The sequence below is a fragment of the Nothoprocta perdicaria genome, unplaced genomic scaffold, assembly GCF_003342845.1.
Source record: "Nothoprocta perdicaria isolate Ctin4 unplaced genomic scaffold, notPer1 scaffold_23, whole genome shotgun sequence".
Classification (NCBI taxonomy): Eukaryota; Metazoa; Chordata; class Aves; order Tinamiformes; family Tinamidae; genus Nothoprocta; species Nothoprocta perdicaria.
The window spans coordinates 429,056-444,939 of record NW_020455455.1 but is presented as its reverse complement, the minus strand read 5'-3'; the positions used below and the strand labels follow the sequence as shown (position 1 = coordinate 444,939).

The following is a 15,884-nucleotide window of genomic DNA, read 5'->3' as shown; positions in this document are numbered from 1 at the left end:
CCTCCAAGATCTGATTTTCAGTCTAGAGGAATTTCCTGAGCTACATGGGGAGTTTTTAGTAGATAACTCTGCTATTACATCCTAACTGACTCTGTATTTCTAAAAAACTTTCTGTTGTCATTTATCATGACAAYTGCATTTAACTGAAGTCATTCTTATTCTTGGCACTGATGTCAATTTTTTTTGTATTATAAATCAAAACTCGTATTTTTTTTCTAATTGTCTGCAAATGATAAATATATCAGATCATAATCTTCTTTTCCCTTGGGTCTTCTAAATACAGAACTTTTCTGTAGTTTCTGATAAACAACTTGTGTGGTGACTGTGTCATCTTCTGCTTCCCTTCAGCAAGGAAATACCCAGGTTTCATGGCAAATCTTACAGCTCCACAAAGTGCCTTTTGCTGCTTTTCTTTGATCTTGATTGCAAATCCCAGTCACAAGTAATGCAGCTTGTCAGACTCAATGCTACCCACATACTGTAAGAAGAAAAGTCTCCTCAAGTCTTCCTCTCTTCTTTCTTTCCGTAGCTCTCAGCTCCCAGTGGGTCTGGGTATCCACATCCACTAAGGTTATACATTAAGCAAAAATATGATACAAATTTTGAGTCTTCTAGCAGGTCCATTTTCACAACCACGTGTTCACTCTGCTTCCAGAGTGATTTCTGCTGTTTTTTTCAGCTCAAGTTCCTGTTGTAGTTTTTTTTTGTTGTTGTTCCAAGTTGGTCCAAGCTTTTCTGGTCTCCCTTGTTTTAGGAAAACCTAGTGATCTGCTGCAATCAGGTTGGTTGTCATCTGTGGATGTGACTTTACCRGATTCAGCCCACTTCCAGATGGGGCTGTTACAACCAGATTTCCCAGTCCATTGGGACATTTTCAATTTACTATCCCAACAAAGATTCCATTTTTGCCTTCAGATCACCTTTCATCCCTATTTAGGAAACTTCTGGGTCATCTTTTCACTTCTGTAGTAAGACCACTTTAGTGACCTGTCTTTCTGCTTTATATTTCAAAGCTTTAATGCTTTGCACTCTCATGCGAACTTTTAATTTTGCCTTTGCATTATGAGGCCATCCCCACTGTTTGTTTTACCTCCGTTCAATATTGCTAAGCAGATCACCTTCTTGCTTGGGAAAATGATTTTGCTGTGACATGCCAGTCTTCTGACCTGTTGAAAGCTGTTTCTATTCAGGGTGGAGCTCACGAAAGAATTTTTTTAACTTTGATATGTTTGACTATATAATGCACATAAAATCTTGAAGGGACAAATACGGAAACATGGAACTGAATAGCCTGCCTCAGTCATGAACATCTGTCAACTGCGTTATAGAAACTGGTCAAGCTCTTTCTTAAAATCAGTCTTTTTTCTTGTCTGCACTGGTCTTGCTGTAGGTTGCTTCAAAAACTCATGTCTTGTTTTCTAGCTTCCACCCTAAATTTATTTGTGCCTACTTTAACCTAACTGCTGTTTATGCCAACATTGTTCTTTTCTTTCACTCGTGTTCGCCTTCTCTGGCTCACTTCCTGATGATGTTTTTAGATACCAATTGTATCTCCTCTCATGATTCATTTCGTTCAATTAAGCCGGGCTCTTCTCTCCTCTCAGAAAGCAGGTTCCCCCTTCCCGGATCATTCCAGTAACCTGCCCTGCCCTGCACTCACTCGTGTCTGAAATGAAACAGAGGGGAGTGGAGCAGCACACAGTAGTCTAGATGGGGGTCTTACCAAGTAATTTGGGTTGTGGCTTCAGTATTTGCTTATTTCTGCTAAAACATCCTTCATGCAAAAGCCTCAATTTCCATTTGCTCCTTTCATGCATCAGACCAGTGACTCACAGCCACCCAGTGATCTTTGTAGCTTGTTTCCGAGCTGCTTGTTAGATCCCCCAAACTGTGGAATTCATCTTCTAGCTCAACAGTTCTTCCTTCAGGATTACATGTTTTCATCTATATTTATCCACTTAATTTGAATAGATGGGAAGTTTAGAGAAATCTAGATTAATGAATTGGTACTCTCTTCTTTACTGAAATCCTGATGAGCTGGGACTAATACACTTCTACTGTTAAGCAAACGAATTATCTTTTCACTTTTTGCAGGGACTAAAGTAAACAGCAATATGTAACTGATTTCTCTAATGCAGGAAGCCAGCTACAAGGCCTTGGACATCTGCTACCATTCAGCATATAATAACAAAGAATATAATGGAGTTAAATTAAGAATGGGAAATTGAAGGCTGGACATCAAGGAAACTTTCTGAGAGTGATTATATAGAGGTTTTGGAACCGGCTCCCATGGGAAGTGATGGAATCCCGATTTCTTGGCACATTTGAAGTTAACACGGGCAAAACATTAGCAGTGACATAACAGAGCACAACCCTGCCTGACTCAGAAGAGGGCTGGAGCATTTTGCAGCACAATTCTGGCCTCTGAAAACCCAAGCCAGGAACACGGAACAAACCCCACGTATTGTTAGGCGAAGAGCGACGTCTTTCAGGCGCACCTGAATTTCCAGTGAGAAGGGACCTTTTGGGTGAGAAACACATTCCCCGGCAGCACATTGGCCAGTGCCAAGGGAATATTGAAGAGCAGCATTAAACAAAGTGCCAGAGACTTGGTTTTATTATATACAAAGCCCTAAGAGCATTTCCATYGCAGAGAGAACAGCACTAGCCCCAACAGGGAGGACCCTGTTTTCCCTTCCAGTAACATTTGAGCTGTCTCACACTGCAGCACCCAACAGGCCCAAGCCTGCTCCCCTTGTGTGCTCTGATAAGAGCATAACCCGAGGCCCTGTTTTAGTATTTCAGGATGGTTTAAAATCATGTGGGAACAGTTTTGTAAATAGACAGGGAGAGCCCTTGTCAAACAATCAAACTGCTTTTACAATCCAACCCACTCAATTATCTCYGGGAGTCGATGTAAAAACAGACCCGCTTAAATCAACAGAAAAAAATAGTACCATGGAGATGTAAATCACAGGGTGGGGGAAATGCACCACATATTTTCAAATCCGAAAACAGAAGATAGAAGTAAGGTCACACAATAGCAGGATGCTCTTTCATAATATAGAGAAAATCCACAGTACTCGTTCGGTGCCTTTCTCTGCTGCTCTTTACACACACACACACATAACCCCCTTGTTTCTGAGGGGACTCTGGTTTTTCTGAATTCAGTTCTCCCACCTCCTTAGGTAAGATCGCCAGGCACTACTATGAAAACTCTGAGCTGGTGCTGCACCCTTACTAACTGTATCTGTTGGACCTTCTTAAGAGAAAAAGCAGGAAAATAGAGAGAGGCAAAAAAGAAGATGSAGAGCACTGCATTTTTACTTCATATCAGGACCTGAAGGCTTATTGGCACTAAGGATTTTTATCTTGCACTAATGGAGCAGCAGTGCTGCAAAATAACTCCAGATTTCACCCARAGATAAAAAGGGAATGGTTCACAAAATGAGAATTATGGGGAACTCGGCTGAAGTTATCAGGTGCCAGACTTAAAGCAAAATAAAGAGCTTTTCTTACACTGCAGAAGTGAACTAGCCACAAGTATAAATGGATTTGGGAAGGAATTAGATGAATTCACAGAKGATGGGTACCTCAGTAACTATTAAAAAGTAAATGATTCTGCATTGGAAAAAGCTGGTTCTTACTCCCCTTCCTAAGAATCTTCTGTTGCCCACTGTCCTTTGATGCTGAGCACAGTGAGCCTCTGGTCTGACCCAGCAGAAACCTCCTTTTGCTCTGATACGAATTGCACTAGGAATTGTACCTTTTTTTTTTCTTTTTTTCTTTTTTCTTTTCCCATCAGCACAAGGCAGATTTATTTTGCAAGGCTGCACAGGTGAAGTCACAGGGCTGTAAAACATCCACAGCTCAGCTTGGACAAACTCCGCAATCACCTAACACATATTCTAATGTTTACAGCTCAGAAAAGCAGCTTTTTTTTTTCTTTTGGCATAGCAAATATTCCCATGTAGAGCCAATTTGCTTTTTTTGCTGTGAAATAATTTACTTCTTTGAAAGATTAAAAGACAGGCTTGTCGTCTGTCTTATGATAAACGTGGGCCTGCACCAGAGCAGAGCGGYGCATTCCCCGCATTCCTGCAGCTCCGGAGGGGCGGCCGCGGCCCCGAGCCCTGCGCTCCAGCCCCGGCTCCACCGGCCTCGCAGCCCCTTCCTCGCCCAGGCTGGGAGCCTGGTGTGAACAGCAACGTCCTCCAAACGGGGCAAGGCAGCAGGAGCTACGCCGGGAAACGCGCTCCTGCCTTGGATTTGAGCTACTTGAGCAGATCTTCCACCGAGGGCTCTCGTGGTTTCACACCTGGCTCCAAGACATGGAGGACGGGGCTCTCTCTGGGGAGCAGGGGCTGGCCCTTTGCTGCTCACCCTCCTCTCTGCATCAAGGCTTTCGTTCACACAGGGATTCAGATGAGCTGATCTTAGTGCACGATAGATGAAGATGAAGCCCCGCTGCCCTTGGGTTTCACTTGCAACTGAGCTGAACGCGCGTGACCACGGAGGCTGGCGCAGGGGAAGCGATGGGAGAGGAGCATCCTCTCAGCAGCAGGACTGCACTTGCTGCATCCACTTACACGGCCTGGGCAACTGCTCCCTTTGAATATGAGTTCTGGGATGTGTTTCTGAAAATAACAGCCTTGCCCTCAATCCTGTGTCTCTGTGAGCACATCCAGCAGCGCGCTTCTGCATAAATCTTAAAAACTTGGAAATGTTTTATGCTGAGTGACAAAAATCATTAGTCAGTTTTGAAAATAATCCTATATGCTCTTCCATGATCATAATGGGGATGAATAAAACCAACTGCTACTCTTTGGATTTCCTATCTTCGTGCATGTTTCTGTATTGGTCTTTGATACAACTATTACATTTAGCAGTCCTTTTTTTTTCATTGTTACTTTCACCTAGAACTGAGCCGACTTGGTGAATACCTGATCCCAGTGAAGTCAGCTTAAATATACATTGAGATGCTTTCAGTCAGCTGCAGTTATTACTGTCCATGTACTGTCGATAATGATTTTTATTCATAAGATGGCTCTGGAAATAAATGACTTTTTATTTTATGTGATGGGAATAACTTTCCTATAGGGTGGGTGTTTGAGAGGGTGCAATTTTGAGAGGATTCTTCAGCTTTGTTTGAGAGGATTGTTCAGGATTGTTTGAGAGGATTCTTCAGCTATCAAGATGTTGAAATACCAGAGAAATTCACTCATTTCTTCAGAAAGCCAGATATTGGATTTTTTATGGAGAACTCTGTATTAGTAGGGAAGGCAGATTTTCCTTAAAGAAGCAAACCAATTTAATTATTCCCAAATAACCACAGCCTTTCAGGAGCAGCCCTCGAGTTCAACAACATGTACTTTGCTCCTCTGACTGTCCGTCTGTGACTCCTCCTCCTTTCCAGGGACATCTTGGTGAACTGGAGAAACGCCACAAGGCAGGGACTGGAGCCCCTGTGCTCCTCACGCCACTGACGGCTCAGGGCTCCCCCTGACCTCCCACCGGCAGCAAGTTTCACATCCTTATCAAACTCTGTACCAAATAAAATCTAGGGCCAACGTGCTGATTCCACTGGAGAACTCTGTTCAGCACAGAGCAGATTTTGACTCCGGCTCACCAGAGGAAGTCTGCAGTTAATTTTGTATCTCTTCTTCTACGCTAGATGTTAAGCATGAGCTTTAACCAGCTCGGGGAATCAGGCCCTTTGGAGCCATGTCAGGGTACCCAGTGCAGCTCACGTTCAAGATGTACTGAARCAGCCTCCGGGCTGGCCCAGCGCGTGGACAGTCCCTGCAGGGTGAATCACACRTAGACAAACACGTGCATTTCAGGACGCACAGTATCAGAAAGAGTTGCCAAAAAAAAGGAAAGAGAAAAAAAGGAACCCAAAGCCAAAGAAACTTTCTGCACCATGCTGTTTTCAAGCCCTCAACTACACTCTTAGCTCCAACAAGAGTTTGCATTTACATTATTTACTAACAGGTGGTATTTATTAGTATCTTACAATGCAACAGTGGGCAGAAAACAGGAAAGTTCTCATTCCTCTTTGGAAGAGGGTTTTTTTTTCTATCTTTTTTTTGTTGTTGTTTTTGTTGCTGTAACTAATTTATATATTTATTTTTACAAAGTAAGCCCAGTTAGTGAAAATTATTTTATGCTCCTTTGCTACTATACCAACAAAATGAAATCCAAGTTCCTGCATGATGTGACATGTAAACCATTTGTGCTGAAGTGACTGCCAGGAAATGGATGGAAAGTTTTCATCCTGAAGAAACACTCAAATAAAATGCTAGCGTAATCTAAAATTATTCACTGACAGTAAGAATGTGGGGKTTTTTTGTGCGTTTTCTCCTTTTAATGATCAATTTAGCTGAGCCAATATGAAATAGTGAAGGGTATAGCAGGGAAAATGATATGTGTTCCCTTCTGATGTTCAGCAATTCTGAAAAGTTAGCTTTCAGAAGGAAAACACAAAAGAATTTTGTTCACATTTCATGGGAAAAAGCACCTTCAGCGGGGCTGCCATCTATTTAAGGCACACATTCTAGAGTGTTATGAATGTGTTCTGAACACTACCATTTGCTCAGGTTCCTTAAGGCAGCTGATGGTTTAAGCCCTGGCCATGCTTGGCTCTGTGTAGACGCCGCGATGGCAGCTGGACCTGCTTGGCTCCTCCAGCCTTCTGGGGTGTCACGATTCATCTCTATCATCTCCTTTCTTCCAGACAGTCAGATGGTAAGCAGCTCATGTGAGAAGGTGAGTTAGCAGCAAGCAGCAGGAGTAAGTTAGCAGCCAACAGAGAACAGATTAATGCCTTGTTCCTTCTTCAGAAGATAACTTCAGATTTGCAAGACAGCCCCTTACTCTTGTGCTCAGAGAAGGTCAGAACTGAGCACCCATTTTTCTGAACTGGAGGAATAAAAGTGATGTTTTTTGCCATCGAACTCTAAAATTACGCAGCCACCAATGAATCCATCTTCTCCCTCCTACGGACCTTCTCTGCTATCACGGAGCCAATTTGATGTTTCTCCCAAGGGCTGAGAGTAACACTTGAAGAAAAGCTCCACTTTGTAGGAAACCAGAAGCATGTGTGGCCACCCACACAAGAGAGCCCCCGGCACCACGGCTCCTTGCATGGCACCTTCAGCCCTGTCTCAGCTCGACAGCTGCTGCGGGCTCCCCCGGCCTTTGTCCCAGGGGTTTCAATCTTTGATTCACTTACTGAAGGAAATAGCAGGAGGTTTCTTTGTGGAAACAACTGCATTGTGGAAATAACTGCTCGGAAGCCACTGTTTGCAGCACCCAGAGCACGGGAGTTGGATCTGTCTTTCCTGGATTACTTCCATGGCAAGCTCTTCTTCTCCTATCTGAAGAGTTTCTTTTGAGCAAAGAATGAGGCTGCATCTTGGGAATGCCTGGCGCCTCAGAAGATGATTCTGGCAGGTTAACTTGCTGTACGCTTCCCTGCTGAAGGCAGCGACTCAGGGCACTTGCCACCCTGTGCCCCGTGCTCTGGGTGTCCCTGCTGGAGCAGGGGGTTGGACTRGATGATCTCYAGAGGCCCCTTCCAACCTCAACCATTCTGTGATCCTGTGATTGCAGTGGTGCTGCAAGTAGCCTGCCTTTCAGCCTCTGTTCAGTGTAACACCAAATCCTGGCAAAATTAGCAGTTGGATTTGCTGACGTGGGTTTAGTCACATACTGTCTTTACATAAGGCAGATTTTTCTCTGAAAATACTTCCAAGACAAATCTGGCCTTTCTGAAGTCAACACAAGCAATCCACTATCTGGATAATGGATATCTAGGARCTGTGATTTAGATTTACTTTTGGAAATAGTAAGATCAAGAATACCTTTTTATGTTTAGTAAAATCGAAGAGAGATTTTCAAAAGTCTTGTTTCCTGCACTGGCTTTAAATGGGGGTGAAAACACAAAAGAATTAGTATGCCAAAGCAGCTAACCAAAGATAAAAGTTACATTTAGATAAGGAAAACTGATTGCCTTTCTCACCACGTCAACTAATGAGCATTACATTTCTAACCACCACGCAGTCTGTAAAAGCAGTGAAGTCCAACATCTAAAACCAGTTAGATTACATTGCAAGCAAGGCTCCCCTCTACCTGGCTCTGCACAGCCAGCCAAAGGTTGACTTTCGGGCTGTTACACACCATGTGTTTCAAAAGACATTAACTTTTTCACCTTACCAAAGTGTCACTTTTCTTAGGCCTGCCCTCAGCATGAATATTGCCTCAGCACAGTGACTTCAATCAATCAGAGGTGTGATTTTTAAACAAGAAAATAATAACAGAGTAAGCTGTGGATGTGAAAGCCATTATCCTTGCCTACACCCACACTTTTTGCTCAGTCTTGTTCAGGGAATAATGCAACCCTTAGTGTAGCTGCAGTGGCAGGTGAATGGCTGTGCTAACCCAGCACAACGCTGCACGCGGGCAGCCCTTAGCCTCAGCGACGCCATCCACAGCAGCGCTGGGAGACACAGCCAACAGCTACTCCGGAGCCTAGCTAATATGTTCTTGCTTCAGGGAAAGCACTCTGGGATGGGACTTTTGGTCCCACTCCCTTTGTAGGCTACATGAGCACTTTTGGAAGGCTGCCCAGCTCAGTCTTCCTCATTTTATGTAGAATTTCTCAAGAAAGTTCTGCTGATGGCCTTACAGCATTCAATAATTTTGGCTTGAGGAAACTGGGGATCAATGGAAATAGACAGTGAATGTGTACTACCATTTCTGACTGATTGCCTGGAAATGAAAAATTATGGCAATTCAAGAAGAACCTTTTTCTCCTTTTCTTCAAATGTATTTTGTCCTCACCGACCTCAGCAGGGATTCTTTTTGCTTTGGATTAGGCTACATCCTTACAAGCAATGAAAAGACAACGCTAAAACACAACCGAGCGCATTTGCCAGTTACATGTTTCATGTGAAGACAATACCTTCCTATGTTTAGCAGCACGATGGTATCATTTTCTGTTCCTTCCTGTCTTCATTCACACCGAAGCCAGAACCCAGAGAATCATTCTTATATTACAGGACTGTGGTAAGGCTCTTACAGTAACTAATAATAACAGTGGATAGCTTTTTATCAGTGTGAGGCTGGCTAATTACTAAAATCCATGTAAACTGCAACGCGGACTCCTTTCAGTTTCTTTTTTCAGCAGTTCCCCCTTCCCTCTCTTTAGCATAAGTGATACTGCCATCACCTCAGAATAGAAAACGGAAGCAGAGACTTGCCGAGCAGGCAGCAAGAGCAAGTGCCACCCAACACACACGCTGCTGACCGGCCCGCCGCGTTAGCCCCGCGGAGGCCGGGCCTAGCTGAGAGCTGCTTGCCCTGGAGGCAGGGCCAGCGAGCGCGGAACCGGGCTCAAAGCAAGGAGCAAGGAGCTTTCAAATCCGCGGGGCTGCCGGGAGCTCCAGGGCAGCGGTGGCAGGGGCTGGAGATGCTGGGGGTGCTTCTCAGCAGCTGGCCAGGCCAAGGGCTYCGCGTGGGGCTGCCGGCAACCCCGAACGGCCCCAGCGTGGCCCTGCTTGGCCTGGCTCGCTGACACACGCGGGTTCGGGAGCACCCGCGAGCCTTTTCCAGAACAGCTCCTGGGCGTCTGCAAAAGGTTTAGCTCAAGACAAGACACCTGGGAAACCTCCATTCCTCCTCTCTAGCTCAATGTACAGAAGAAGACAGTATCACCACAGAAGCTGGACTGAAGGTGCTCTGGAACACTAGTGCATGCCTGTCCTTGGATAATCAGACGTGATTCAATATAGACCCGGTAATCAGTAATCGATTACTTTTACAAAGTAACCACAACAGCTTCAGTCCTAGCTGGAAAAACACTTTTTTTCCACAGACACATGTAACTTTGACAGCAGAGAAGGCTGTGAAGCAGTTATAATACGAGTTACAAATACATGAACATAGAAAGCAAGCACTCTACTGCACTGAAATAAAAACAAAAGCTTCCAGAAACTTACCACTGAGGTTAGAGCCATCTGAAAGCTGTAGATTCGTGCAAGGCCAAAATCGGCTAATTTTATCTGCCCGCTGCTGGTTACAAGGATATTTTGGGGTTTCAGGTCCCGATGCACCACGCGATGTGAATGCAGGAAATCCAGTCCCCGAAACAACTGCAGCATCATATCCTAAATGCCAAGAGGAAATCAATATGTAATTATCAAGACAAAGYGGCAAACAAGTAAACTCGCTGCCCTAATCTGCAAAACTAATTTGAGTAAGTACTGCCTTGAGTATGTGCACAGGAGATAAAAACACCTATTAATATAAAGCAGGCAGGATGTTGCTGGAGCCAGCTGACTTGAGCAGGTGTACTTATCACATTAATGTATTGTTTCCAGTTGAATTATTTGAGGTTGATTGATCGAAGTATAAAGCCTGGTCAACGCACTTTGAAGAAATAGCAAAAGCATGCCCATAAATCCCAGGACAACTTCAAAAGAATTGCTGTCCAAGGAAGAAAAACACATAGCAGCTTTTTGCTCTTAACTCTCAAGCGCCGAGCACTTTGCGTCTCACAAGTCGATGCTTTGTCCTGCTTCACTGAAGTGGAATTTTATCATTCCCTTCAGCAGGCACAGGACATATTTTAATCAGAAAAGTTGATTATATGATTGTGTTGTCAGGATTTAATGTCACGGGGGGAAAAATGTATGCAGAAAAATCTACTGCATAGACTTTACAGAATAGGACAGGAACTACTCGCAGATCAAAGCCTGGCACCATAGCAGTGTAATAATCGTAAGTAACAAGGGCTCGTTTTGCCTTCTGTTATATTACAGAGATGCAATCTTTCATGACATCTCTGAGGACATCGCCTAGGAAAGTGTTTCATCTGCACTCGTTGTTTTACATCAATCTTAGTAAGATAAAAGGAATGGACAAACAGACTCAAAACTAAATACTAGAAATCCCCTGAATTCCAAACTGGGAGGATACTGTCAACGTGAAAATTATTTTGGCAAAACTGTTTCAAGCAGATGCTGTGACATGAAACAAAGGACAAGAGACAAAAGAAGGCAAGAAGCAGAAGGGTTAAAGAAAAATTGTTTTTGCTCTGGGCACTTGACACCAATTTGTGAAAGTCATTTTTGTGCTTGCTGGGGACACATGCCCTGTACTTTACCCATGCAGCAGGTTGACCTCCCATCCTGTTATTAGCAACCAAAATGATACCAAAAAACAAGAGAAAACAGAAGGATGAAGGGAAGTTGGTTGCTTTTGTTCTTCTCTATGGATCCCTCTTGAGATCATCACAGGACCTGGGAAATCCTCACACTTGTTTTTCAAGAAAATATTCAAAGCMCACTGTTCAAAGGACTGTTGTCAGTATAAGGGTTTTTTGAGCTATTTTAATAGCTCAAAACATTCMACTTTGTAACACTGCTTCAGCTGCATGCATTTTTGGATGTCTGCTATGTAATTCAATACAAAATTCTTATTTTCATGCAACGTTCTCTGATCATCCATATTACAAAACTCACAGATATTAAGCCTGGGAGCAATCTGATCTATGATAAAAAAGCACCTATATTATAATTGCTATAAACGCCTGTAACAGTAGGCCACTTAAGAAAGATTAGTCTCGATCTGAGGAGCCTAATGATGGAGAAACAACGTTGAGTGGTGACACTGTTTAACTAGTTATAACCATCTCTGAGGGGTGACAGTAATCTGATCTCTCTTCCCTGCCAGCTAATGTCTTTCACTGCCTTTACTTCCACAGGAAGACCAGAGATCTCATCATTTTGGTATAATATATGATATTATTGATATCATATCAATTGATATTATATTAATGATATATGATATTTGATATAATGGAGTTTGCTCCTCTAAAGACAAAAATACAGGGCATACAGAATCAGCTCTCTATATACCGACCCTGTGCAGTTCAGAAATCTGTGGAAGAGCTGGGGCTGCATGTTTTGCAGGTTTCAAGCATCAGAAGAATTAATACGTGCCCTATCTGGTCAGTCTGTGCTATTATAAATTAGGTCAAAATCGCAACAGTGTTTGGATCAAGCTTGCAGTGATGAAGAACATAGGGATATATCTAAGCATGTGGTTATCTTAAGTATGTACTTAGCTGTTTCAATGAATTTGGGCCTAAATGTTTTATTCAAGAGGCAGATATAATACCAGAGAAACTAAGAAATGAATTTAAACAACTTAAGGCTTAGGCTAAAGCACTGTTTAGTCCCTTTTTTTGTGTGACATTTCTGCATCATACTCATTTGTCCTGAATGCAAACTCATTCCTGCAGCTACCAAACACATTAACACCATTTTCCCCACAACTTTTACAATTTTGTTTCATATTTCCTCACAGTGAATGCAATTCTGCTCTTCCAGTTGCAAATTGCAAGTAATGTCTTCAGCTTCTAAATTCTGAGTTTTCTTCTAGAAAAAATAAAGGTATAGAAAAGGTATAGGTATAGAAAAAATAGGTATAGGTATAGGTATAGGTATAGGTATAGGTATAGGTATAGGTATAGGTATAGAAAAAATGTTTTTCAAAATGGAAACTGGGCATCTCTATTCCCTTGGTCAAAAGGACTTAAAAGAAGATGAATACAATTTACCAAAGTTCTTGTAACACACACACAAAAAAATGTGGTGTGCAGCAGAAAAGTGAACTAGGAAAGGGTAAATTTAAAAGGTCTTCAAGATTGTGATTGCCTTCAGGTAATCATGGTCTTACATTGTTCTCACTTTTCAGGCTACATTTTGCAGTGTGATCTATGCACAAACCTGAAACATTTATCTGTAACTCAGATGAAAACTGAGCCATTTTGCAGACGCATTGAAGAAATATACACTTTCCTTGGAGACAAAATGTAGATTTAATTTTACGAAAGTCTTATAATGGAAGCAGCTGGAGGTGAAATTTGTAATGGAGATGCTGCTGCTTTTCCACGTTCCACCAAACGTGGCATCAGAGGTGGCATCCCTCAGCCTGCTCTTTTATCAGCACCACATGTCTAGAGCAACTTGTGATGAGCATTTCAAGCACCATCCCACCTTAAGTCCCAACGATGTGCAGAAATATCCCTTGTATAGTGTCCTTTTGGGGGACTATGAGGCCCGGGATGGGGCCTTCGGATCCAGAAATCCCTCCCAAGGCACCACTTTTGGGGACACCCCTCTGATCCTTTAAGCATCATCCACTACCTTGCCTTCTAGCAAAAACAACTGTCCTTTGGCCGTATTAAGTTACACTTTGTATAACTATAGCCAGATTCTCTAGAAAACTCACTAATTTATATTTATTTATTATTAGGCCAAGTGTACAATAGAGGGAAGCAATGAAACTTTTTCACACACCAAGGCCTTTCAAATGGCTTTGACTTGCTCCAGATGCAGTTGCTGCGCCTGCCTAAGCTAAAAGATGGCACAGTCCTTAACTAAATAATTCAAGCACCTATCCAATAAAACCAAAGTTAYGTAGGAAGTGTGTAGAGGCTACATATTGTGCTTGGAAGGAGGACTGCAGAGCTGTGTGAGCTGGCGAAACCACTWGCACCAGCGCAGCAGCTGGGAGCCCACGCAAGAGGCAGGGTCACCCAGTCAGGCCATGCGTTTTGTGGAGCTGAAATCTTCATCTTCCAACCGCTCCCTGGTCTGGAAGGAAAGACCCAGATTCCCCCGGGCGACCAGGATGCAGGTTCCTGACCCCAAAGGAAGRAAGGCGTTGGAAACACATAGATGTCCTTGTTCATATCACCAAACAGAGCAGCCTAGCGCAGACCCTTTCCCAGCTGCTGACAGACCCTGAATTTGTACAGCAACACAGGCTTTTGGAGTTTTGGGAGGAGATGGGAAAGTTGCTTTTTTTCCTTTTCTTCTTATGCAGTTGTGTGTAACGCTGGGTAAAATGCTGCAGTCCTTGGGAATCTACAAACACCTCTTTGYCCCTCAGCCCATGCAACCCATGCAACAACCTGCCTCCTGCAGCCACAGCCCTTCACTTCCCTGCGCCTGGGTTGTCCTCTTGCAGTTGTGCAGAGCAGAGCAGCAGGGCCCGTGCCGGCTGGCACTGGGATGCTCCGAACCTCAGGGTCTCCCCTGAGTGGCAGAGGAGCCTCCTGAAGCCTCCCCCGGCCTACGGGACAAGGCAGAGACTCCCAGCCACCAACTTCATTTTAAAGGATGTTTTCTAAACATGCAGGAATGGAAGTTTAAAAGAGTCTTTGCATTCTCCGGGGCCTATTTTTGAAACAGAATAATTACAGCACTTCTATGGTTATACTTTGTAGCAAACAGTCAACATTAATTAATGCCAAAAAAAAAAAGAGACATTCCTGAGGAATTACATAGGACAGATACATGAATAGCAAAAGACATGATTAATGTTGCTACACTGAATCCTAAAGGCATTAGCAATAATTTAGTGACTCCCTGTTAAATGCAGTGAAATGCAGTGATTTTTTTTTTTAACTTGCCCTGGCGTGGGGCAGGGAGCCCTCCTGCAAGCCGGCCTAGATGGAGCACTGGTGATGGGGAACCCTGGGGTCGGGACACAGGGAGAGGGACGAAGGATTCTGGGTTACCAAATTGCCAGGGTGAAGACAGCTTGCAGAAAATGCTAAAAAATATGCCTCRAGATGGGGAGGTGTCCAAAGGATATCCACAGTCCTCATATTCTGAGGACCTGCTCTGTATCACACATTCAGCTTTGGACTTGTTCCTGCAGAAAACACAGGGTTGCTGCTGTATTGCTGTGCGTACACACTATGCACCTATCTACGTACCTACGCATTTTAGTGTTTTGAAGAACCCCATTGAAGGCTATGGTATCCCTACCCACACAGCAAGAAAGCAGAAACACTAAAATAAAACAGCCTGTTTTTAAAATGTTAGATAAAATATATGAGAAACTAGAGTCTCTGAAACACCATTTTGAAGACAGATCTAGTTATAGTAGAAGCAGAGGTAACTGAGATTAGATAAAAATCTAAATGAGTTAGTATGGAATACTGTTCAGAGAACCAGATCATAATCAGTCAATTTGGTAAAATTTGCACATGTCACTATTCTGCACAGACTTGCTTGTGTATCCTGAGGATTGCGCATCCATTTCGTACAATAGTACCACAGATGTATAGAAGAGTGACACATTTTGGGGTAAGCACATTTTAGTACCAGTGTCTTAACATCGCCAGGTTATCACACAGTATTCCAATCACCTAATAGGTTTTGGTTAGGTAAAAAAAGATGAAATCAACTCACCACTGACCTCAGTATTTTTGAAACAAAGTCTAAATTCAGCATAAGGAATGTGTACACATTTACATACTCATGTATACACATTTCATTTCAGCCAGATCAAAATGACTTTATGTCTATAAAGCTTCTYACATGAATTTCTGATTTCTGAACTCAGCACCCATGAAGCCAGTTTGCCATCAAGCTTCACTATTTCTGTTGTTAATTATTCACACTGATGACAAGAATCTGCAGGACTGAAAGGAAATCTATATAATTCTTGTCCTCCTTACCTATTTTCAGTGATTCAGTGTATCAACAATTCATATCAAAATGGAATTACCAGACATGCAAATGAGGCACATAAAATTTCCTACTTGGCTGCTGGAACTTTGAAAAGAAAATACATGCAAATTAAATGAAAACATGGGGGGAATTTGCTTTAACAATTTGATAGAAACTGGAAAATGTGGGTCTACTAGCAAAATCTGCCCGGAGTATGAAGTTTCTGCAGCAGATAAAATAATTAATGATCTTTTCTTCCACTCATAAATCTTCCCACCGTCTGCACCCATCAGAAAAACCTACTGAATTTATAGATCTGGGCCTAGATAAGCAAAGAGTATTTTCCCCTCT

The 15,884-nt window shown here is 43.0% G+C and overlaps 1 protein-coding gene across 1 annotated transcript in view; it reads right to left on the bottom strand.

The window, feature by feature from the left end:
* CDK6 (cyclin dependent kinase 6) overlaps positions 1 to 15,884 on the bottom strand; it is a 109,902-nt gene that overhangs the window by 52,966 nt on the left and 41,052 nt on the right. Inside the window, exon 3 of the mRNA XM_026039430.1 lies at positions 10,002 to 10,169. Within this exon, the coding sequence (XP_025895215.1) occupies positions 10,002 to 10,169 (168 nt within the window). The remainder of the gene's footprint in view (positions 1 to 10,001; positions 10,170 to 15,884) is intronic.